At 42.3% G+C, this 25,451-nt stretch overlaps 1 protein-coding gene across 1 annotated transcript; it reads right to left on the bottom strand.

Annotated features, from left to right (window-relative positions):
• Positions 1 to 1,569: 1,569 nt before the first annotated feature.
• LOC146548239 (NACHT, LRR and PYD domains-containing protein 12-like) lies at positions 1,570 to 25,008 on the bottom strand. Its single transcript, XM_085266174.1, has 8 exons — positions 24,912 to 25,008; positions 22,591 to 22,832; positions 20,695 to 22,486; positions 14,584 to 14,757; positions 7,459 to 7,635; positions 5,175 to 5,351; positions 2,626 to 2,799; positions 1,570 to 1,950 (listed from the first exon to the last, which is right to left on the bottom strand). The coding sequence occupies exons 1-8, from the start codon at positions 24,941 to 24,943 to the stop codon at positions 1,938 to 1,940; spliced, it is 2,781 nt and encodes a 926-aa protein (XP_085122300.1). The 5' UTR covers positions 24,944 to 25,008; the 3' UTR covers positions 1,570 to 1,937.
• Between the last annotated feature and the right edge of the window lie 443 nt (positions 25,009 to 25,451).

Genomic DNA, 25,451 nt, shown 5'->3' with positions numbered 1-25,451 from the left:
CAGGTGCTCACTGAGCAATCTCTTGAGGCCAACACTCAGAAAATCAAACCGTCTTTGAGCCTTTGTGGGAACATTTATCGTCTGTGCTGGAAAGGTGGAAACATCTGGGAGATGCAGCCTTAACACACTGGGCTTCACAAGTCCTTGGAGGCAGCTCACTAAACTCAGGGATGCAGACAAAATCAGCACTTGCAGGAACACAATGTGCCCTCTCACAATGAGCTTGGAAGCATAAACTGAGTTTTCCTCACTGACTGTTTCAGACAGGATTGTGGGAGCAACACAAAAAGCAGCTTCAGCTGGAAACACACAGTTTAGTGTCTTTGCTGCTCGCTTTAAGTCACAATAAACAGGAAACTCATTGTGTCTCATGTCAGAATCACTCATATACAGGACAGGAAGAGGCGGAGCTTATTTCCTGCAGGGAGAGGTTAGCAGTCTGTGTCTTTCTCATTTCTGACTCCTAAAGAGCTGAAAAACACAGGCTGTTATTGGCTGGCTGACACTGGGATTAATGTCCTTGAAGCCAGCAGTCTTTAATGTCCAGGTTCAGAACGGGCAGGTGAAAAACAGTCCTTTATGTCCTCTGATGTTCAATAAACTGTCCTGATTACTGAGGGAGCAGAGAAAGTGTCTCCATCACTCACCACAGCTGGATGCTCTGAAATCCTGGAATCCAGTTGTGGAGAGGAGCACCGGCGGCGTGGACGCAGTTTAGTAATCAGGGAACGGGAGACAGGAGGGAAACACAGCTGGGACCAATTACACACACGAGACAGGAAACAGTAACACAGGACTGTCAAAGTAAAACAGGAAATATAACACAGAGTCCAAAGTAAGGAGACGTGGGACACAGCGAAGACACAGAAACAGAAACCAGAACTATAATCACAAAACAAACTCAGAAACATAAAGAGTGAATCAGCTGATTCAGTGTTTGTGACAAAAACATGGATCCTGGTTAATAACTTTTATTTGTTTGTTTCTGTATTATTTTGTGTATCGTTCTTATGAGCTGTTGTTTTGTCAGTGAAATATTATTTCATTGTTTTAAGCTTTTTGTTGACTTTGAAGTGCTTAAGTTGATATTTTTGAACATTTAATTTGTTCGATTATTGTCGAGTCGATAAAACTGTCAAACGCACAGCTGCTTCCAGCACGGCCGGAGGAGAGGTGGCCGAGCAGACGCACAACACACACAGCTCACAGGTTTGCATTTCTAGATATTGCAGATGTTGCAGAAATTGAGAGTAAAGAACTCAGAGATCCAGCGCTGTCTCCTGCCCCTTATTTATACACCACAACACAACGACAGGCGTAACTCACACAAACGGGTAACATGAGGCTCAGATGCTTTGGACGTGTTCACATATACTGGACACAGAATGATGAAGATGGAGCTGCAGGAAGGAGGAAAAGAGGAAAAACACAGAAAAGATTCACAGATGTGGTGAAAAAGGACACGACAGCTTCTATTTGTTAGTTTGGTTTTTCTTTATTTGGTAAAGATTCAGAAATAAAGAGAAGATCACATGTTTGAATATTATATTAACGTTCTGTAATTACAACAAGTTGTAAAATCTTTCCAGAGTGAGACAGAGACTGTGCAGAGACTGTAGAAGGACAGAGCAGCAGCAGAGCAGTCCAGATACACTGATGATCCTCTGTCAGATCCAGAGGGACACACAGGGCTGATGCTGGACTCTACATTGTGTCTGACAGTGGAGCTGTTCTCAGAGCAGTTCACTCTGCAGCACTGACAGTCATCTGCACTTCATTCCTCTGTCAGTCACTGCTGGATGAAGCTCTCCTCTCCACCTCCCAGTAACATGGCCCAGTCAGAGCGTCTCTACACACAAGCTGCTGCTGCTTCAACCTTTCTGGATCATCAGGACACAGCTGCTCCTCTCTCAGCACACACACCGTCCTGTTTACCATCATCGCCTCCACCTGCAGAGAGAAGGAGGAAGAGCAGAGGAGATAAACGAGTGTTTCCAGAGACTCTTCATCAGCTGTCAGTCAGTGATGCAGCACATCCAGTATAAAGAGCAGCAGGGACGTCAGTGCTGGGACTGTACTAGGACTCATTGTTGCTTCACTTTTTCTAATCTTTGGATTTTTATTGAAGTTGCTGAAAATGTTTTTCCCTCCTAGTTTGAGTTTGGACTTTCATTCATTAGAAGAACCTTGGTGTGTCCACTCTGAGCTCTGTAGGAACCCCAACAACAAGCCCAACAATCCAGATGGACGGTTCCAGCTGTTAACTGGAGGAATTCCATCCAAACATCTGCTCTCACTAAATTCTTCCTCACCTACAGACTGTGTTCTTCACTGCTTTAAACTTGGAAATCAATGCAGTCATTGGTCTGCGTGCTGCTTTGTTCAGAGAGCTGATTGGCTGTTGACAGTGTTTGATCAGAGCGTGTCAGCCGTTACTACGGTGACCATAAGGGTGAGAAACAGGAAGTGTTTGTGTCCAATCCTGAAGCCTGTCACCGTTCTCCTCTCACAGCTTCACTGAGAAGCTGCAGCTTTACAGGAAACACTGGATCTTTGTTTCATACTGACTGTGTTTAGTACAATACTGCTGACAGCACCACCCACTCACTCCATCACTCTACTGACCTCAGAGTCTCCAGTCTGTAGTCTGGACTCTGCTGAAGATCAGACAGCTGCTTCACATCTGGATCCTTCAGGTTGTTTAAGTCCAGGTCCAGCTCTCTCAGATGGGAGGGGTTGGACTTCAGTGCTGCTGCCAGATAATCACAGCTGATCTTTGACAAACCACACTTCCACAATCTGTATAAAGAATGAAAGATGTAAGTTTATTAGACAAAGAGCTTGAAATCATTCAGTGTTTCATCATCTGTTCAGAGCTGAAGAAGGTTCAGAATGTAGAAGTTTAGAAAATGGAAACTCCAAACAGCTGAAGCCAACAGGAAGCAGCTTCAAACAGGAAACTGTGCAGAGTTTCAGACTATATGTCCTGATGCAGCCAGTTGGATTTTGGAGATTTGAATCTCTGTTCTGTGACTAAGTCCTTGAATCATTTCTTCCAGTTGGTCCAACAAGACAGACTAAGTATTGGACATGTGTTGTGGCTCCATCAGGGGAGCTTCTAAATGTGATGTGATGGCCCCTCTGGGTCTGTCAGGTCACAGCACTGAAGAGAGCTCAAACTGGGCACACAGCTGTTCCAGTCTGGACCAAAGACTCTATACTGGGACTGAGGGACTGCTTTGACTGCACCCACTGGGACTTTTGAAAGGCTCATGTTCTCACTTAGATCATCGATTTCTACTGACATTTCTTTCTGGGAAAAATGGGGATTACTTTGCAAACAGGAAGTATTTTCCCCAATAAGCAGCCCTGGATTAGTAAATCACTCCAACATGTTCTCAGGCAGAAGAAGCTGTCTTGTTATGAGGGAGAGAAGAAAAAGATTGAGGCACAGAAACCTGTTGAAAGAGAGATAAAGCAGCTAAAATCAGGTGTAAAAGTAAAGCAGAGGATGAGCTGAATAAAGGACACTCAAGGCTGGCTTGGAAAGGAATGAAGTCCATGGTGGGGATGCAGAACAAGGAGCAAAGATGAATGTGATGCTGAATCAGCAGAAGACTTGGACTCATTTGATTCCAGCTTTGATATCATTGATTTCAATGAAGAGCTTTGTGATTGTAGCAAAGGGCTGGTAGCTCTGAGAGTCCCACTGATGAGGTGTTTGTGTGGAAATCTCTTAGTGGGACCAAAGAGAGAAAAAGCCCTGGTCCTGATGCTGTGGGAGGGAAATGATTGAAGTGTGCTGTGAGGAACTGACTGGGAGATTTTCACACATTTTCCAGTCCTCCTTGGAACAACAGCAAGTTCCCAGCATATGGAAACAAAGGTTAAGTGTCCTATGGCACTCAGTGATGATGGTGCTGTGGCCCCACCACCTCCACCTCTTTGTAAAGGAACTAACTGTAATCTGAAGCTTCAAATGGAACTAAGACTTCCTCCACTAGGTGGCAGTGTCTGATGAGAAAGTGTTAGTGGAGCTGGCCTGGAGTCAGAAACAGGAAGATGCAGGATTTGGGCTGAAATGGGCAAAAGTGGTTAGCACTAGTGCCTTAGAGCAAGAAGGTTGTAGGTTGAAGCTTGTTGGTCAGCTGGGCCTTTCTGTGGAGGTTGGATGTTCTCCCACAGTCCAATGAAATGCTGCTTAGGTTCATTGGTGCTTCTACATTGGCTGTAGGTGTGGATGTGAGGGAGTGCTTCTCTGTCGCTCTCTGTTGGCCCTGTGATGGACTGCTCACCTGTGCAGGTGGACCACGCCTCTTGCCCTATGACAGCTAGGGCACAGGCTGCAGCCCTGTGAGCCTAAGCTGAATAAACAGTTAGCAAAAATGATCCATAGATGGCCTGAAATCCCCCAGTTAGCAGTTTGGTAGATAGCTATGACATGCTAATCCCATCCAGCAGCTGTATTCTACCTGTAAGCTGATCCCTGCTGAGCCAAAGCACTTTTTCATATACAAATTACAACCTTTAATAGAAACCTATTGGTCAGCATCTTATTAGCCTGCTGTTAGCTTCATTCCACAGAAAACTGAGAGAAACTAACAGAGTTGATAAAGAATAAAGAGGAATGTGCTGATTTAAAGCCTTTGAAGTGCTTCAGATGATCTCTGTCCACTTCTGTCCACTCATTCATTCATGTAAGCTTTCTAATGCAGCTTTGATCTTCACAGTCTGCTTGATGAAACTCATTCTAACCCTGAATGTCAGAGTGTTCCTCCTTCTCTTTCCCATCATTCATGCTGGCAGTGGAGGAGATTTGGATGTTGGACTGTGTTTTGGATGATGTGTGTATGTTTGTGTTGGACTGCTGTCTGTAAAGCAAACGCACATTTTGCTTTGGATTTCAGTGTCACACAGACTTTAAGGTGCAATGAAGAGTTTGAGAGTTTCACAGTGAATTTTCCACTGGAGGATTTTTCTTCTTCTTTGAAGGTTTGAAATGTGAACATTGTTCTGCTGCAGTCAATGGACTAAACCAGAGAAGAAGAAAACAGACTTTACCATGAAGATCCTCAGTGTGGATCAGTATAATATCAGCCTGATGTCTGCAGTTTAGTGTCAGCACAACTTTCACATCATATTCATCTCAGCACAACTAAAACATGCTGACTGACCCCAGAGTTTCAAGTTTACATCCTGGACTCTCCAGGAAACCACACAGATGCTTCACTCCTGGATCCTGCAGCTTGTAGTTCCTGCTCAGGTCCAGCTCTCTCAGATGGGAGGGGTTGGACTTCAGTGCTGCTGCCAGATAATCACAGCTGATCTCTGACAAATCACAGCTCTTCAAGCTGCATAAAGAATGAAAGATGTAAGTTTATTAGACAAAGTGCTTGAAATCATTCAGTGTTTCATCATCTGTTCAGAGCTGAAGAAGGTTCAGAATGTAGAAGTTTAGAAAATGGAAACTCCAAACAGCTGAAGCCAACAGGAAGCAGCTTCAAACAAACACAACAAGAGAAAAAACTCTGAATGTTTCACATTAAAGTCGTACATTTCTCATAAAAACAGGACAAAGACTTGAAAAAGTCGTGTTTTTCCTTCCAGGAACCACATGGCTTCACTTTTAAAGGTGAAGTGTGACAGAAATGGACATATTTGAAGTCCAACACCTTTTTCCAGTCACATTATTAAAGCAGACAAACTACAAGCTCATTTTCATTCCAACAAGTCATCTTCTGACCTGGACTAACAACACTGGTCTCTATGTGCAGCTGGCTGTGAGACCAGTGCTCAGGGAGCGTCTACAAAGTGCAACACTGAAAGAACATCACACACTCATTTGCTTCCAGCACTTTCACACAAACATCTACTGTCATTATTGTCACCAAACTCTGTGGATCCTTTATTGCAAATTCAAATGGGATCAAATGGTCAGACAAAAGAGGGTTATGAGGAAATATGATGAAATGTTGTGTATTAGCAGCAAGTTATTGAATCTTTTTCCTCAGAAACCAAACAAACTGATTGACAAACATGTTTTTACAAACTCAGTGTTGGACTTGGATCAGCAGGATAAGCTGATGTTTAAAGGCATTTGAGTCTCGCTGTATGAGAGTCCAGTTCTTACTCAATATTTATGGATGATGTTCTTTCAGTGTTGCACTTTGTAGACGCTCCCTGAGCCTCACAGCCAGCTGCACATGGACCAGCTGACATTACCCAGCATTAGAGGCGGCTGTAAAAAATTCATGTTCCCATTTAAATGGTTTTAATTTGAATAAAACGATGTTGATTCATTCAATCCTGAATCGATGTTTAATATAAATGTATTTTGCCAGAATCTCAGGTTAAAGCTCACAAACTATTTCAACAAGCAGCAAACAGATAAAACAGTAAATGAGAGCAGCTAAACACACAAAGATGGAAACACAGAGCGTGGATCGTTCACTCGACGGCACGTACACGGACACGCCGTCGGGGCTGAAAGTGGACAGCTCACAGATCCTGAAGCTGCAGGTTTCATCTGTCTCCAACCAAAACTGAGTGAAGCAGCAGCAAAAGAAGATCCAAACTCTGCTTCACGTTTGATCAATATGCTCATGAATTCTCTCTGACTTTGGCTGTTCCTGCCTGCACAGCTCTCTCTCTCTCAGTGTACTCCAAGAACAGCTTCAAACATCTGTTTCTGCATCATTCACTGTTTATTAGCCACCAGTCTGCTGTTGTGTTCAGTGCTGTCGGCCTCTGACAGTAAAGCCTCATTTCTGCTGTTCCATGGAAACTTTTTAAAATGATGACAGATTACAAACTCTCAGCTGTGTCTGTAATCAAACCTCTGTAACTTTGCTTCACTTCAGCAGCATCAGCTCATGTTCACATGTTGCTTCATGGTTTGCTTCAGTTTTTGATCGACTGCAGAATATTTTGAAGGTTATCTGCTATAAAAAGCCAGAAGAGGAAAATCTGCTTCATGTGTTTCTGTTTGATCCTCAGTGACTTTGACACAAAGGCCTCTGCTGTGATGATCACACCTCTGATCAAGTCTCACAGTGTCACAACTGATAAATGATCAGAGTTAGAATATTTCTGACTGTCTGCTGTGTGCCGTGACCTTTGACCTGCTAAAGACAGTCAGCTGTGGATTATTCATTGTTGTGTCTGATACTTAGAACTGTGAGGAAGAAGCTACACAGTTAATCAGGGTCCCCTCTCTCTGAATCAGGAAAGGTGGGCAGGCCGCGTGTGGGCCGCGGGCCATACGTTGAGTATCACTGTTTGAAATGTGAACATTGTTCTGCTGCAGTCAATGGACTAAACCAGAGAAGAAGAAAACAGACTTTACCATGAAGATCCTCAGTGTGGATCAGTATAATATCAGCCTGATGTCTGCAGTTTAGTGTCAGCACAACTTTCACATCATATTCATCTCAGCACAACTAAAACATGCTGACTGACCCCAGAGTTTCAAGTTTACATCCTGGACTCTCCAGGAAACCACACAGATGCTTCACTCCTGGATCCTGCAGGTTGTAGTTGTCGCTCAGGTCCAGCTGTCTCAGATGGGAGGGGTTGGACTTCAGTGCTGCTGCCAGATAATCACAGCTGATCTCTGACAAACCACAGAGAGTCAATCTGTATAAAGAATGAAAGATGTAAGTTTATTAGACAAAGTGCTTGAAATCATTCAGTGTTTCATCATCTGTTCAGAGCTGAAGAAGGTTCAGAATGTAGAAGTTTAGAAAATGGAAACTCCAAACAGCTGAAGCCAACAGGAAGCAGCTTCAAACAAACACAACAAGAGAAAAAACTCTGAATGTTTCACATTAAAGTCGAACATTTCTAACAAGAGTATTTTAAAGACAGCGTCACTGATGATCATCTTCTGCCCAGTAAAACTTTGGTTTTCCTCATGTGAGTGTTAATGATGCACAAAGACTGTGAGTGCAAAGAGGGAGCGAGGAGGATGACACAGAGATGGTACAGGAGCATCAAGAACAGTCTGGCGATTAAATGCCTCACTCCTAAATGACAGCCAGTTTTTTGAGTTCATACATACTGAACTAAATACTTACTTGCAGTTGAACACAACTCCAGAGATATCGCCTTTAACTCTCTGGGATTGCGCCAAGGCATACATTAGAGGTCGCATAATATCATTTGCAAGTGCCGGGAAAAAAAGAAAAGAGGCTAGGCGGTGTGAATTGGAGGCCAAAATAAAACACCTAGAGCAACAACACAAAAAAGCACGGACAGCCAATTTGCTTTCCGATCTTAAAATGTTACGTAGTGAGCTTAATAGTTTAATGAACGTGAAAATTGAGGGCAATTTAAGATTCACTAAACAAAAGTACTATGAACAGGGTAGTAGGGCTAGTAGATTGCTGGCAATAAGACTCAGGAAACAGCAAACTTGTAATATGGTCCAAAAGTTGAAGTCAGATCAAACCCTAATTACTAAACCAAATCAAATTACAAGTTGTTTTGCCAATTTTTTCGAGTCATTATATAAAAATTCAGATACATGTAAAGATAACAATACACTATCTGATTTCTTAGAAAAGATCAATTTAAAAACACTGCCAGAGTCTGTAGCAAAGGAGTTAGATGAACAAGAAATTTTACAGGTGATTTAAAACCTTAACACTTAAGAGGCTTAGCACTTAAAAAACTTAAGGACAAAGTCGCACCCTTATTACTGAAAGCTTACCACTGCGCTCTGGAGACTGGGACTATGAATTGAATTGAATTGAATGAATGCTTTATTGGCCATATGCAGGTTGCCCCGCAGAGGAATAGGACCCCTCCCCCCCGACTTACACACACAACAAAGACATCACATGGGAATACAGTCGGAGATCGGCAGCGTTACAGAAAAAAAAAAAAAACTGAAAAAGTACACAACAATGGGAAAAGTACATGAGGAAAAAAAGAGACCTCTTCTCACGCTGGGCACCTATGGGAGGACAGCATGAGAACAGGAAACAAAAAAAACTCCTCTGCACAGAGAGCACATAAATGTCCACGTCACAACATTGGAGCACGTGACAAGCCACCGGGGTTGGGTAGGGGGTGAGGAGTAATACGAAGGAACACAGCAGTCGTCCTACACAGCGCTACCATTCCAGCGTGGCACACGGACCCGCCGTCTTCCCCCACAGGAAACAAGCATCGAAGGCGTTTGGAAAGGGAGGGGGATGAGTGCGTGCTTATCAGTGTAAGTGTATGTGTGTGCGCGTCGTCCTGGAACGATGCTACAGTTGTTGTAATCCATAAAGAGGGCAAGGACCCCACAAACTGTCAATCAAACAGGCCACTCTCATTACTTAATACTGATTTGCGCATTCTCACCACGATTTTAGCCAAAAGAGTTAGTAAAATTATTACACAGGTTATAAATCCAGATCAAACGGGGTTCATTGCAGGAAGGCACTATTGTCACGGCTGGCGGAGGGAGCCGTGTGGTGTGGAGGAAAAGGAGGACCCAAGATGCAGCGAACTGATGACAGAGTGATGTTTATTTACAAGGTGGTGGTGGCAAAAACAGGCAACTCAACATGAGCAATTACAAACCTAAACTGGGAGAAACTAAAGACAAACCTGAGACCATACAAAAGGGGTGCGGGGCAGAGAGACGCAGAGACAGGAACGAAACACCATAGAATGCAGAGCTACACGGAGGAACGCAGTGATACATGGATGAACGCAGACGAGCCGACGAGGAGCACAGGCAGACACCAACTATAAATACACACACCAGGTAATGAGGAAATGGCACACAGGAGGGGACACAGCTGGAACTTAATGGGCATAACGAGACACAGACCTACAAAGTAAAACAGGAAATCTAGAACCCGAACCGGACACGAGGGGGGAGGACACAGAATAACTAGAACAGAGGGAAATAGTCACAAAACACAAAACGCTGGGTCAACGACCCAGGACCATGACAACTATGGCACTATATTGCCTTCCTGCAATATAGTGCCATATTGACAAAACATTGGCAATGGATATAGGAGGAAACATTTCACTAACATTCAAGGAGCGATGTGGCTTTAAATGGCCAAACGAAGGTATCAAGTATTTAGGAATTCAAATTCCTCACTCATTATCAGACTTGTTTAAAGTAAATTATGAAGTTATAGCTGCAAAAATAAAAAAAGACTTAGAGAGATGGACAGTCCTGCCTCTGTCTTTCTTGGGTCGGATCGAGAGTATACGTATGAATGTATTGCCAAGACTTCTAGACCTTTTTCAAATGCTGCCTATTAACATTCCCAACTCTACATTTGATAATTTAGATAAACTTTTTTCCAAATTTATATGGCAAGGCAAACGCCCAAGGATCAAGTTCCAAAGATTAAAACTGTCAAAGCTGCAGGGGGGATTGGCTGTTCCAAACCTGAAATATTATTTCTGGGCAGCTCAGATGAGACCCCTGACTGTATGGGTGCGGGATTTGTCTTAAACTCAGTGGCTAAACATTGAGAAGACAATGTGCGAAAGATCATTGGAATCCCTGCTTTGTTCTAACATTTCAATTAAAAATGTGCATATGGGGGAACGGACGAGGGTCACACTAAAGATTTGGCGTAGAATCAAACAATCATTTGGTCGTCCAAAAGAAATTTCAATTCTATCAAGCCTCTCCTCCCTGCAGGGTTTTTCTCCTATTGTGGAAGACTCTGGCTTCAGAGCATGGTCACATAGCGGGCTTCATCAACTTTGTCATGTTGTGAGGAATGGGCACCTGAGCTCATTTGAACAGTTGAGGTCAGTTTCGGCTTCCTTCTTCTGACTTTTTTAGATTTCTGCAGCTAAGAAGCTTTTTGACAAAACATAAAGAATGGAGGCAAGTTTCTGAGCCCTCACCCATTGAGGAAATATTTCTAAAAACATTTCAAAGTAATTCCTCCCCAAAATTAATCAGTCATTTTTATAACGCATTTATGAGTTTCAATACAAATGCAACTTTGGATATTAAGGCAAGGTGGGAAGCTGAGACTGGCACTCAAATCTCAGAGGACACCTGGGAAGAGGTGTTCGGTGAAGCCCATCTGGTGACTAATTCTGGGCTGTGGAGAGAATTTAAATAGAAGGTGGTCATGAGATATTTTAGAACCCCAGAGATAATGGCCAAAATGAAGCCTACAAATCCTGACACCTGCTGGCGAAATTGTGGTACTTCTTTAGGAACCCACTCACATATATTCTGGTCATGCCCAAAAATCTGCTCACTTTGGAATGACATATTTAAAGTTCTCAGTACAGTTTTCCAACAACCATTAACAAAAGACCAACAGTTAGTCATTTTAGGAGTCTTACCAAAGGGTTTTGCGGGAAACAATAAAAAGTATCTCTTAAGAATCTTACAGCAGCACTAAAGTGTATCACTATTAAATGGCTGAATCTTGACCCACCTTCATATAATATGTGGATTGATAAAGCAAGAGAAATTTACCAGATGGAGGAAATAACATCTGCTCTGCAGATTCAGAGAGAATTGTTTACTGAGTGTTGGCGACCCATACATGCTTTACTGTTTCAATAATTTAGCATAGGTCTGTTTCGTTTTGTCCATTTACGGCTAAGTTTGTCACATGTTAGGGCTGGGCGATATGGCCTAAAATCAATATCATGATAAATTGAGCAGTTAACCTCGATAACGATAAATGGACGATAACCACCCCAAGTGCCAAAAAACAAACGTTTTTTTTTTTTTTTTCATTTGATGGGGCTGTAGCAGGCAGCATAGTTCCTCCAGTTATTTTGATAATATTATTCCCCCTAGACCTATTCATTGCAATTATATTATTACCACTTTAAAGGACTGTAAAATGTCACTGAAAATAAATGAAGACAATAGTAGTAAGTACTTTTAGTGGTTAAGATTTATTAACTGAACAAAATAAAAAGTGTCGGATACAATATGTAACCATGCTCTCTAAAAAATGTATATCCCTTGTAAACAAAATAGTTTAATAATAAATATTATTTATTAAGAGGTTGGTTGTGTTACCTTGACTTGACGCAACAGTCTTTTTGCAGAGTTTACATTTAACAATTTTTTGATCAATATCATCCTTGTTGAATCCAAAATGTTGCCAAACGATTGATGATGCATTTTTTTTGTTAACAAGCGTCTCCTCTTCCTCCTCCACCAGCCTACCTCCGTCGCTGCTGCTTCAACATTTAAATCGTCCTCCATTTGTTCACCCGTGTCTCGTCTTGTTACAGGTAGTAGAGTCATGTGACTCCACCCCGTCAAGTCTGTAACGTAGCACAGCGTCTTAAAGGGACATGAACATCGCCAACCTGCACATGCCTTTCCTTTTTTTTTTTTAAATACCGAATTTACCGACATGGGCAAAATGACGTCGATGAGAGTCATAAATTTCGGTAACGATAAATTTTTGATATATCGCCCAGCCCTATCACATGTTATTTAATATTACATAAAGTTTTTGTTTTGTTTTCTTTTTGTTATGTTGTTGTCTGTTTGTTTGTTTTGCTTGGGTTTTGTTTTGTGCTTCCTAATTGCAGTTCTTATTTTAATCTACATTTCTGCATTGCGGTTCCTGTAACTGTCCTACTTGTGAACATTGACAAGTACAAGTTGCAATGTTGTAAATTATAATAAAAATTGAGTATAAAAAAAAGAACATTAAAGTCGTACATTTCTCATAAAAACAGGACAAAGACTTGAAAAAGTCGTGTTTTTCCTTCCAGGAACCACATGGCTTCACTTTTAAAGGTGAAGTGTGACAGAAATGGACATATTTGAAGTCCAACACCTTTTTCCAGTCACATTATTAAAGCAGACAAACTACAAGCTCATTTTCATTCCAACAAGTCATCTTCTGACCTGGACTAACAACACTGGTCTCTATGTGCAGCTGGCTGTGAGACCAGTGCTCAGGGAGCGTCTACAAAGTGCAACACTGAAAGAACATCACACACTCATTTGCTTCCAGCACTTTCACACAAACATCTACTGTCATTATTGTCACCAAACTCTGTGGATCCTTTATTGCAAATTCAAATGGGATCAAATGGTCAGACAAAAGAGGGTTATGAGGAAATATGATGAAATGTTGTGTATTAGCAGCAAGTTATTGAATCTTTTTCCTCAGAAACCAAACAAAATGATTGACAAACATGTTTTTACAAACTCAGTGTTGGACTTGGATCAGTAGGATAAGCTGATGTTTAAAGGCATTTGAGTCTCGCTGTATGAGAGTCCAGTTCTTACTCAATATTTATGGATGATGTTCTTTCAGTGTTGCACTTTGTAGACGCTCCCTGAGCCTCACAGCCAGCTGCACATGGACCAGCTGACATTACCCAGCATTAGAGGCGGCTGTAAAAAATTCATGTTCCCATTTAAATGGTTTTAATTTGAATAAAACGATGTTGATTCATTCAATCCTGAATCGATGTTTAATATAAATGTATTTTGCCAGAATCTCAGGTTAAAGCTCACAAACTATTTCAACAAGCAGCAAACAGATAAAACAGTAAATGAGAGCAGCTAAACACACAAAGATGGAAACACAGAGCGTGGATCGTTCACTCGACGGCACGTACACGGACACGCCGTCGGGGCTGAAAGTGGACAGCTCACAGATCCTGAAGCTGCAGGTTTCATCTGTCTCCAACCAAAACTGAGTGAAGCAGCAGCAAAAGAAGATCCAAACTCTGCTTCACGTTTGATCAATATGCTCATGAATTCTCTCTGACTTTGGCTGTTCCTGCCTGCACAGCTCTCTCTCTCTCAGTGTACTCCAAGAACAGCTTCAAACATCTGTTTCTGCATCATTCACTGTTTATTAGCCACCAGTCTGCTGTTGTGTTCAGTGCTGTCGGCCTCTGACAGTAAAGCCTCATTTCTGCTGTTCCATGGAAACTTTTTAAAATGATGACAGATTACAAACTCTCAGCTGTGTCTGTAATCAAACCTCTGTAACTTTGCTTCACTTCAGCAGCATCAGCTCATGTTCACATGTTGCTTCATGGTTTGCTTCAGTTTTTGATCGACTGCAGAATATTTTGAAGGTTATCTGCTATAAAAAGCCAGAAGAGGAAAATCTGCTTCATGTGTTTCTGTTTGATCCTCAGTGACTTTGACACAAAGGCCTCTGCTGTGATGATCACACCTCTGATCAAGTCTCACAGTGTCACAACTGATAAATGATCAGAGTTAGAATATTTCTGACTGTCTGCTGTGTGCCGTGACCTTTGACCCTCTAAAGACAGTCAGCTGTGGATTATTCATTGTTGTGTCTGATACTTAGAACTGTGAGGAAGAAGCTACACAGTTAATCAGGGTCCCCTCTCTCTGAATCAGGAAAGGTGGGCAGGCCGCGTGTGGGCCGCGGGCCATACGTTGAGTATCACTGTTTGAAATGTGAACATTGTTCTGCTGCAGTCAATGGACTAAACCAGAGAAGAAGAAAACAGACTTTACCATGAAGATCCTCAGTGTGGATCAGTATAATATCAGCCTGATGTCTGCAGTTTAGTGTCAGCACAACTTTCACATCATATTCATCTCAGCACAACTAAAACATGCTGACTGACCTCAGAGTTTCAAATCGACATCGTGGATTCTCCAGGAAACCACACAGATGCTTCACTCCTGGATCCTTCAGGTTGCTGTAGGTTCCACTCAGGTCCACCTCTGTGGGATACGAGGGGTTGGACTTCAGCGCTGCTGCCAGATAATCAAGGCCAATATCTGACAAACCACAGACACTGTATAAAGAATGAAAGATGTAAGTTTATTAGACAAAGTGCTTGAAATCATTCAGTGTTTCATCATCTGTTCAGAGCTGAAGAAGGTTCAGAATGTAGAAGTTTAGAAAATGGAAACTCCAAACAGCTGAAGCCAACAGGAAGCAGCTTCAAACAAACACAACAAGAGAAAAAACTCTGAATGTTTCACATTAAAGTCGTACATTTCTCATAAAAACAGGACAAAGACTTGAAAAAGTCGTGTTTTTCCTTCCAGGAACCACATGGCGTCACTTTTAAAGGTGAAGTGTGACAGAAATGGACATATTTGAAGTCCAACACCTTTTTCCAGTCACATTATTAAAGCAGACAAACTACAAGCTCATTTTCATTCCAACAAGTCATCTTCTGACCTGGACTAACAACACTGGTCTCTATGTGCAGCTGGCTGTGAGACCAGTGCTCAGGGAGCGTCTACAAAGTGCAACACTGAAAGAACATCACACACTCATTTGCTTCCAGCACTTTCACACAAACATCTACTGTCATTATTCATGTTCCTGCTCCTGCCGTCCCATTTCACAAGCCTTGCACTTCCGGTTTAATATGGCTTTTGTGTTGTTAACATGTTTAATGTTATGTATTTTCTTCTATTTGATCTCAAAAAGCTCCTAAAACAGTCAGCGACCACTGTTGACCTCCCTCGGCTTTTATTACCGCTAATCATTTATTTAAGCTCAGTTTTTAAAACCTTAGGATGTAACTACAGCCCAGCCCATGCAGCAGTATATGAATGACTAACCTCGTATTGTGGATGGATTATCTCAGTTGTTCTCCTGGCTGAAGTTTGGTCCTTTTACAGCATCCTGCCATGCGATTACATTTGTTCCTGACCACCGAGAACACTCACGTTAACTTTTATCGAGTGGGAAAAAAGTTAGCTTGTTTATATTATGCTAACATAGCTGTGTCGCTAGCGGTCACGTAGCACATCATTATATACCAGCTAGCCCAACTTCAGTAACCCTACAAACGTCACTGCTGTTTAGTTTTCTGTCTTCATTTATGCTGGAAGTGATAGCAGAGCTGTACGTTTTCATTTGTTTCCAAAACCCCGCAGTCAGGACATGCTAGATTGTATTTAGATAGAAGCTAGCGAGCTAACTCCCTGCTAACTTCTAACTCCGTTAATTGTCATAAATTCCGTTTTCATGGATGCCTGGATGTTAAACTCAATTGTTACACCTGGTAGAGCAGAACGCTGATCATTTTATTAAAGATGAAAGACTTTAGACAGTTTTTCAACTCTCAGTAATCCCATAGTGATCGTTTGATATATGGACCTGCAGCGGAGTTTAGACCCAGACACGGCTAGTGACGTCAGACTGAACAACCGGATATCATAAACTATGATATAAATAGGGAGGTCCTATTAACATGTTTAGTTTTACAGGACACCTTCCTGCCTTTAGTCTCATTCATGAGCAGTATTAGTTTTCTTCTAACATCCAGAAGTCTGCATGATGTGTTTCATAGTTTCTAACAAGCCTTTGACAGGTAAACATAACATGACCGAAACACACACAAACAAACAAAAACAATCACACAAATTATATGTTAACCTCGTTTATTTTTAGTTAAGTAAACTCTAAAAATTCTAACAGATCGCTGGTGCTTAGAATACAGTTGAATAACTATTAAAAACCAGATGATGTAATATTTCTGCCCAGGTTGCAGTCTGAACACGCTGTTGCAAGCTCTGCTCCTCTCAGTGGAAATACGCCGTCTCTTTCCTCTTTGTATAAAAACATTTTAAAAGTCAGTTTAATCTCAAAATTCACTGTTAAATCCAAAACACACCAGATAAAGAAAAGCGAACGGTTCAGTCTAACACAGTGAACCATTAAACTTCAGTAAAACTATGAAGTTATGACGTCTTGATGCATTCTCAATCATCCAGGGAAGTACCGTAATTGTCGGGCTATAAGCCGCTACTTTTTCCACAAGCTTTGAACCCTGCGGCTTTTAGTCAGGTGCGGCTTTTCTATGGATTGTCCATGATTTTTGTCATATCGTAAGACGATTTGTTTTGTTTGTTCCGCTGTTGTACGGCACTACGTTGCCTGGCGGAAGGGCATGTGATCAGACACACAGTATCGGGGTTCAAGAGTGGTGTGTTGGTCACGTGTCCATCCGCCAGACAACATAGTGCCGTACAAGTAGCGCGAAAAACAATGCGAAAAGCAAGTTATGCTCAACTCCACCGGTGGAATCTGACAGCGTGGAAAAGTGTGAAAACATCCACGATCACCAACGGATTTCGAAGGGCTGAATGCTGCATGATGGAGAGGAGGACACTGCCACGGCCCTTCTGAGGGTGTTCGACTCTGACACTGACAACGAGGATTTCTTTGGTTTTGAAAGTGACAACGAAGGAAAGAAGCTGAGAGTGGATGACGAAGCCATCCTGAGCCTGTTTGTATCCGACACTGGAGAAGAGGACTTTGGTGGTTTTAGTGGGCAGGAAGATGGTGGTGAATGACTGACTTTTCTTCTTGTTAAAGCCGTGTCACTGCACCTGAGCCTAAAAGGTAGTCTGAATCTATTTTTCTGGTGTGCTGTAGGTTATTGTTATGTACTACATTTGTTACTCATTTATGAAGCACAGTACATGTTTCCTACTTGTAATTACCGCTACTTGTACATATACCTAAAAGGTTATGCAAATATGTACCCATAACTTGTTTTTCAAAATATTAATAAAAGGGGTGTGTCTCCAAACAGCAATCTCTTTCCTGACAATTCCCTTTGTGCATATTCTCTTACATATGATAAGTCAACATTGAAACACCTGCGGCCTTTAGTCAGGTGCGGCTAATGTATGTACAAAACAGGATTTTCCCCTGATTTTAGCTTGTGCGGCTAATATTCGGGTGCGCTTTGTAGTCCGGGAAATACGGTAAGTGAAAAGGGAAAGACCATCTCTGAATCGAGGAGGAGCCTAAGGGTACATCTGTCACCATCTTACATGCTGTGATTGCAGCCATTCCCCAACTCTCTGTGAATGGGACTCATGGACATTGATCAGTGGTTGTTGATCAATGGCTGTGACAGTTTGCATAATTCTGATTAATGAACTGACCTCCCAGCCCATTGTTCCTTCAGTGGGCTGGTTTCAGTCATTATGCAAATGTACTGTTTATAAGATTGAAACCTGCAGTCAGCTGAGACTGAAGAAGTCACCTGGATGATGACGAAACAAAACGCTACGTCCAGATGAACAGAATCAACTTTTGGAGACATGCAGTTTAACCTCAGCCAAACCGATTTGCTCAGTTGTAAATAAAACAGCGAAGTAAACGTGACCCGACAGACAGAACCTGAGTGAATTAAGTCCAGCGTTTAACCACTGAGAGCTAAAACTCAGCTGAGGTTTCAAAGCTGTGTGATTGGACATCAGCCGCTGATAAAGCTGGTTCGCCTATAAAGTGCTCTGTAGGGAAACAAGCTTCAGCAGCTCTGCGCTCGGGGAAAAAACTATATTTACTTATCTTGTGCAGAAAAATGCGCTGACATTGCGTTATATCGAGCACCGGCTGCCCAGTTAAACTGTGACTATCACCAGGTCACGTGGGCGCGTTTCTTGAATTAGCAGCTAAACAGCTGACAGGTGAGGAGGAGGATGCATGCAGGTAAACTGAGGGCCTGTTGAGCTGATCGCTGGTGTCCTGAGAAACACGTCAGCTCGTTCTTTATGTTACAGAAGCACAGAGACACAAGGCGGAAAAAGACGGTGAAAATGAGAATCTGCAAATGCAACATGTGGAACACGGACAGTGGAATATGTAAACAAACTGGGTAACGTAACCCCCCCCCCAAAAAAAACCCCAAAAACAGTTAAGCTGGAACACCGGGGCTGTGAGCTCGGTGCTCTCTGTCAGCTGACTGTTAGCAGAGCGAGTGAAATCTCTGAAAACATCTGAGCACTTTTGCAAACACGTTCTATGTTGACAACCTGACCAGACGTGTGAAGATTACGCTGCGACATTCGCGGCTAAAACACTGTTAAAAGTGTAGTTGGTGACAGAAAAACAGGATATTTTATAACTTTACACCACCATTGCTGACGGTGATTTGAAATGCATTCTGGGATACCTGGCTGCCCCAAGGCCACACAAGCAATCGATTATCTAGGATCGACCTGTCTTGACTTACTTTGCACGGCAACCAATCAAATGCTAGAGAAGCTGCAGTGGCAGCGTTAACCCCGCCCACTTAGTTTGATGGGTGAGACTGACAGATAAAATGATTTCAAGTTGAGACATGAAGGGGACAAAAGTGCCAAAATGAATTAAATAAATACATCATTAAATAATTAATTAAAACTGTCAATACTTATTTAAATGTGTTGTAAATATTTATTTAATTATTTCCAATTTTAATTAATTATTGCCACATTTAATTAATTATTTAATGGTGTATTTAATTATTTCATTATGGCAGTCCTGGCGTTCCACAGCACCGTGCCATAAGGCAAAAGTGATAACTGGCTCGGGGACCAGGTCCCCAGATCTTAATCCAATTGAGAATTTGTGGTCAATCCTCAAGAGGCGGGTGGAGGAAACAAAAACCCACTAATTCTGACAAACTCCAAGAAGTGATTATGACAGAATGGGTTGCTGTCAGTCAGGATTTGACTGAGAGCACGCCCAGTCGAATTGCAGAGGTCCTGAAAAAGAAGGGCCAACACTGCAAATACTGACTGTTTGCATAAATGTCATGTAATTGTCAATAAAAGCCTTTGAAACGTATGAAGTGCTTGTCATTATATTTCAGTACATCACAGACACAACTGAAACAAAGATCTAAAAGCAGTTTAGCAGCAAACTTTGTGAAAACTAATATTTGTGTCATTCTCAAAACTTTTTGGCCACGACTGTACTTTCTTCTCACATGTCCATCACTCCTACTCTCGCCTGGATTATTTTTTGGTCAGCAGCTCACTGCTGAGTGACATCTCAGACACTGAGATGAAGACTTTGTTAAATATTTTTAAAAAAGAGTGGACTTAGGAAATACTGAACAAAATACCCCAAAAATTTGAACACAGTAACAAATTTGGTTGATTTTTAGCTAACCAGTTAAAAATAAATAAAGAAAAAACAACTATATGTGCTGTTAAAGATGATCTGGGAACACAATGTATGACCTGAAAGAATGAACAACATTTTTAGGGATTTCTATGAAACTTTATATTCACCACAAATAAACGCGTCTAAAAAAAGACATTTATTAGTTTCTTGACAGCGTAACTCTTCCAAAATTACTAGACAGTCAAGCAATGTCAGTGGATTCACCAGGTGACGCCGGGTGAACTCCAGGAAGCCCTGATAAGTATGCCCAATAATAAGGCTCCAGGTCCAGATGGCAGAATTCTACAAAGAATTCTGGACGATTCTGGCACCAGTTTTTTACAGAACGTTGTTGGAAATCAAAGAAAAGGGCAGACTTCCATCAAATATGAATTCTGCAAACATTAGTCTCCTGCTAAAACCAGGCAAAGACCCTGTACATCCCTCAAGCTATCGTCCAATATCACTTATAAATGTAGACCTTAAAATAATCTGCAAAGCTCTCTCAAAGAGATTAGAGAAAATAACCCCCCTCTTAATTCATCCTGACCAAACTGGTTTCATAAAAGGTCGGCACTCATCAACAAATACACGTAGATTACTTAGTTTCATAGACTACTCATGCAGTAAAAACATCGAAACTACAATATTTTCTTTAGATGCAGAAAAAACGTTTGACAGAGTTAACTGGAAATGTTTATTTCCAACTTTACACAAATTTGGTTTTGGAAACTCTTTCAAAAATATTACACAACAGCTTGTGTCAGAACAAATGACCAAACATCCTCCAGCTTCTGCATTTCTGAATAACAAATCTTGGACTCACCGAGCCTTTCTGCAGTTCCTCACAGCTGGAATCAGTCTCTGTCGTCCCTCTGCTGATGTGTTGTACTTCTGCAGGTCCAACTCATCCAGAACCTCCTCTGACATCTGCAGCATGAAGGCCAGAGCTGAGCACTGGATCATAGTGAGTTTCTTCTTTGATCTGTTCTCTGACTTCAGGAACTCTTGGATCTCCTGGTGTAATGAGAGGTCGTTAATCTCCATCAGACAGTGGAAGATGTTGATGCTTCTGTCAGGAGAGATTTTAAGCTTCTTGTTATTCTTCAGGTTCTTGATGACACTCTGGATGGTTTCTGGACTGTTCTCTGTCTGACCCAGCAGACCTCCTAAGAGTCTCTGGTTGGACTCCAGACAGAGGCCATGAAGGAAGCGAACAAACAGGTCCAGACGACCATTTTTACTCCTGAAGGATTTTGTTAGTGTTTCCATCAAAAAATCATCCAGAGATGACTCTCTGTATTTTTTTCCCAAGAAGTCCTTCAGCACCTCTGACTTCCTGTTGGTGAAACAGTGGAACATGTAGACTGCAGCCAGAAACTCCTGGATGCTCAGATGAACAAAGCAGTAGACTGGTTTCTGGAAGATCACACACTCTCTTTTGAAGATCTCTGTACAAACTCCTGAGTACACCGAGGCCTCTGTCACATCCAGACCACACTGCTCCAGGTCTTCTTGGTAGAACATGATGTTTCCTTTCTCCAGATGTTCAAACGCCAGCCTCCCCAGCTTCAGAAGAACTTCCCTGTCAGCCTCCGTCAGCTCCTGTGGACTCGTCTCATGTCCCTCGTGGTACTTGTTCTTCTTCCTCTTTGTCTGAACCAGCAGGAAGTGTGAGTACATGTCAGTCAGGGTCTTGGGCAGCTCTCCTCTCTGCTCTGTAGTCAACATGTGCTCCAGAACTGTAGCAGTGATCCAGCAGAAGACTGGGATACTACACATGATGTGGAGGCTCCTGGATGTCTTCATGTGGGAGATGATTCTGCTGGACAGCTCTTCATCACTGAATCTCCTCCTGAAGTACTCCTCCTTCTGGGCGTCAGTGAAGCCTCGTACTTCTGTTAGCCTGTCAACACATGTAGGAGGGATCTGATTGGCCGCTGCAGGTCGGGAAGTTATCCAGACGAGAGCCGAGGGAAGCAGATTCCCCTGGATGAGGTTTGTCAGCAGCTGGCTGACTGATGACTTCTGTGTGACATCAGACAGCAGCTTCCTGTTGGTGAAATCCAATGAAAGTCTGCTTTCATCCAGGCCGTCAAAGATGAACAAAAGCTGAGAGACAGCCAGCTTCTCTGCTGTGACCTTCTGTAGTGTTGGATGGAAAACATGGAGCAGCTCCAGAAGACTGTACTGCTCCTCTCTGATCAGGTTCAGCTCCCTGAATGAAAGCAGAACCACCACACTGACATGTTGGTTCTCCAAGCCCTCTGCCCAGTCCAGAGTGAACTTCTGCACTGAGAAGGTTTTTCCAACACCAGCCACGCCGTTGGTCAGAACCACTCTGATGGGTCTCTGTTGGTCAGGTAAGGCTTTAAAGATGTCCTGGCACCTGATTGGAGTGTCATGGAGGGCGTCCATCTTGGAAGCTGTCTCCAGCTGCCTCACCTCATGTTGGCTATGAACCTCTTCACTCTGTCCCTCTGTGATGTAGAGCTCAGTGTAGATCCTGTTGAGGAGGGTTCTACTTCCTGTTTCATCACTTCCTTCAGTCACACGTTCACATCTCCTCCTCAGACTGATCTTATGTTCATCTAAAACCTCCTGCAGACCAACATCTGCTGAAAGAAAGAAAAACAGAAAGAAAACTCTTCAATGTCTGAACAACAACAAGAAGTCCAGTTTTCAGAAATGAGTCCATCAGCAGACAGATGTTCAGTCTTACTTTGTACACAGCTGCTCTGACTGGCTGTCTGCAGTCCAGCTCTGCTTCTGGATCTTTCTCCACACTGGGGACAGGACCAGTCTCCTGATGAAGCAGACTGGTCCCAGTATGAGGAGATGCACTGTCTGCAGAACCAGTGTCCACAGCTGGTAGAGACTGGATCCTTCAGGACGTCCTGACACAAAGCACAGCAGGACAGCTGCTCCTCCTCACAGACACCACTCCTCTTCCTCTTCCTCCCTCTGTGAACACATTTCTTTATCACTAAAATCATTGACTGTCAGTGACAAACATCCAGATTTGATGACACTGTGCAGAAGCTCTGATGGTCACAGAGAAAAGTCAAAGTGGAGAAACTTGTGTTTGAGTTCAGAATCCAAGTTTCCTTTGCTGTTCCTGCCTGTCTTATTAAACACAGAGTGATCAGCCTACAAACTCCACAGTAAAAGCCTTCATCACAGAGCTGATTATGTCCTTCACTGGATGTACTGGAAGTTTGGGATCCATCACTTTCAACTGACCTTTGACCTCCTCTAAAAACTGTGGTGGAGCAGCGGTGTCACATTCAGAGCTTTCAGCTTTATTTTGAAAGAGTTCAGTCATCAGGAAGTGAACTTCTGGGTTCTGATTTCCTTTCTATTCTTTTACAGAAGTGAAGAAGAAGAACTAAAAGCTTTGAAATGATCTGAGTGATATTTTTGAACATTGCCACCAAATTGAGTTCAGCCTCCAGCAGTAACTTTGTTTCATGATGCCTCCCTGATGATGTGATGTTTGATTACAAACCTGTTTATGTGTTAGACATGAATCACATGAACACAGGCAGAAAAAAGAAGCCAATGAAACAAATGACAGAAACGTGTTCATTCACTGCCATGATCCATATTTTATATGTACAGATGTTTGTAAAGAACACGTGTGCAGCGCTTTGTTCTGAGTATCTGCTGTCAGCACACAGTGCAGCAATAACTACAACCACACGTTTCTGTAGATCCTGAACATCAGCCTGGAGGAATCTGACCTCAGGTCTGCACACAGAGGAGCTTCACCTCTGGGATGATGCTGGCTTCAGCTCCTTCTACAATCAGGCAGAAGCTTCTGCACCATCAGGACACAAACAGAGAGGAGCTTCTATCCTCAGACCATCCAAGTCCTAAATCAGAACATGCTCCCCTCATAGCATCACCATCAGGGTTTAAACAGGACCTTACATCATGTTCTTGTCTCACTGTCATATTTCAGATCATACCTGATTCATTATGACGTCACACGCTGCTACACTGATCCTGCTGCTTCATTACTGCTGATATTACTCTGCTCACTCTGTTCAGTTACTCTCTTTACATCACTTTGCTCATTTGCTTTGTTCTGCTTGCACTGCTCTGTCAGTACATGCTGTGCTAATGTGGCACAAAGCACTTTAACATTACATCTGCACAATGTTTCATTATTTCATTTAATGATTGTTTCTAATGTTTTGTCCAGTCACAGGAGCAGCTCAGCACATTTCACTGTGTTGTACGTGTATGACGATGCCTGTGACAAATAAACAGCCTCGGACTCTTCAATCTTCTGCATTTCTTTGGAGATCAGCTCAGTGGCCTGTTGAGACTAGTGATGGGACGTTCTGTATCGAGGCTTCGGAGCGTGTGTCGAGTAATGGAGGGGGCGTTTCCGCGAAGCGCGTATCGAGGCTTGCTTCATTTATGGGAGGAGCTGAAAATGATGACGTCCGAAGCCTCGCTGCCCGGCTGTACCACGTGACTGGTTCATGAAGCGGTTCGAACTTTGCCGCAAATAATCATTTTCCATACTGCCAGCATAAATATACACAGTATACTGCCATCACTACAATATACATGTTTTACACACTCCTTTTGTTGTTGACATTTACAGGCTGTGTGCAAAATGCCACACTCTTCAAATTCATGCCAGCTATTATTTTTACGTCCAGTAGGTGTCCTGCTAGAGCAAATGAAGCTTCATGAAGCTTCGCGTTGGGGTGAACCAATTGGATGAAAAGCTCCAGTGCTTCATGGGGCTTCATCTGCCCATCACTAGTTGAGACCATCTTTCTATTTCTGATGACTCAGTTCAGATTATTATCCTGATACTTTCTTTTAAAATGTGATGAAATCATTTATCTGATGTTCTGACACAAATACACCAAAACAATCCCAAACAGCACAAACCACCACGTTACACACAGTGTAATAAAAATACAGGCAACTACAAATAAAAACACTTTAAAAATATAAACTAAAATTACAAAGTGGTCACAGAATTTCAAACACCCGTAAATGAGTCAGCAGCTCTCTTACATGGTCAGCTGGGCTCCATGATTGAAGAACATTGTTGCTGCAGGTTCATGACTGAAATATGGAGGATATTCTTTGGACCAGTCACTCCTCACAGACACACAGCTGGATACTGGAGACTGTGACCTCTGACCTCTGCAAACACAACCACTTTGCATTCATTTCACATCAATTAGTACACCACAAAAGGCATGCAAGAAACACAGTATGAAGGCAAACTTCTGGCTTCAATAACATTCAACAGGCCAGGTGGAAACTTTTCTCAGATTTGATTCATGTTTTTATAGAACGATCCAGCTAAAAAAAATATACCATTAGGTCAGGGGTCAGCAACCTTCAGGACCCAAAGAGCCATTTGGAGCCAGTTTCCACGCAAAAGAAAACACTGGGAGCCACAAATACTTTTTGACGTCTAGAATGAAGATAACACTGTATATACTGTTTTTTACCTTTATGCTTTGTGTGAACAACTAAGGTGTGTTGCTTATGAAATCCATGAAGTGCTACAGAGAAAATTACATGTTATTTATGTAATGAACACAT

Source organism: Mchenga conophoros, linkage group LG23 (assembly GCF_057382185.1).
Source record: "Mchenga conophoros isolate Kocher_MC1m ecotype Shallow Benthic linkage group LG23, M_conophoros_male_GT1.1, whole genome shotgun sequence".
NCBI lineage: Eukaryota > Metazoa > Chordata > Actinopteri > Cichliformes > Cichlidae > Mchenga > Mchenga conophoros.
This window is presented reverse-complemented; position numbering and strand designations above follow the sequence as displayed.

Coding starts and splice junctions, on each gene's coding strand:
- LOC146548239 (XM_085266174.1), bottom strand. CDS start 24,943: ATGTTCTTCAATCATGGAGCCCAGCTGACCAT. Junction 22,487..22,590: donor TCAGAGCAGCTGTGTACAAA/GTAAGACTGAAC, acceptor TCTTTCTTTCAG/CAGATGTTGGTCTGCAGGAG. Junction 14,758..20,694: donor AGGAACTGCAGAAAGGCTCG/GTGAGTCCAAGA, acceptor TTCTTTATACAG/TGTCTGTGGTTTGTCAGATA.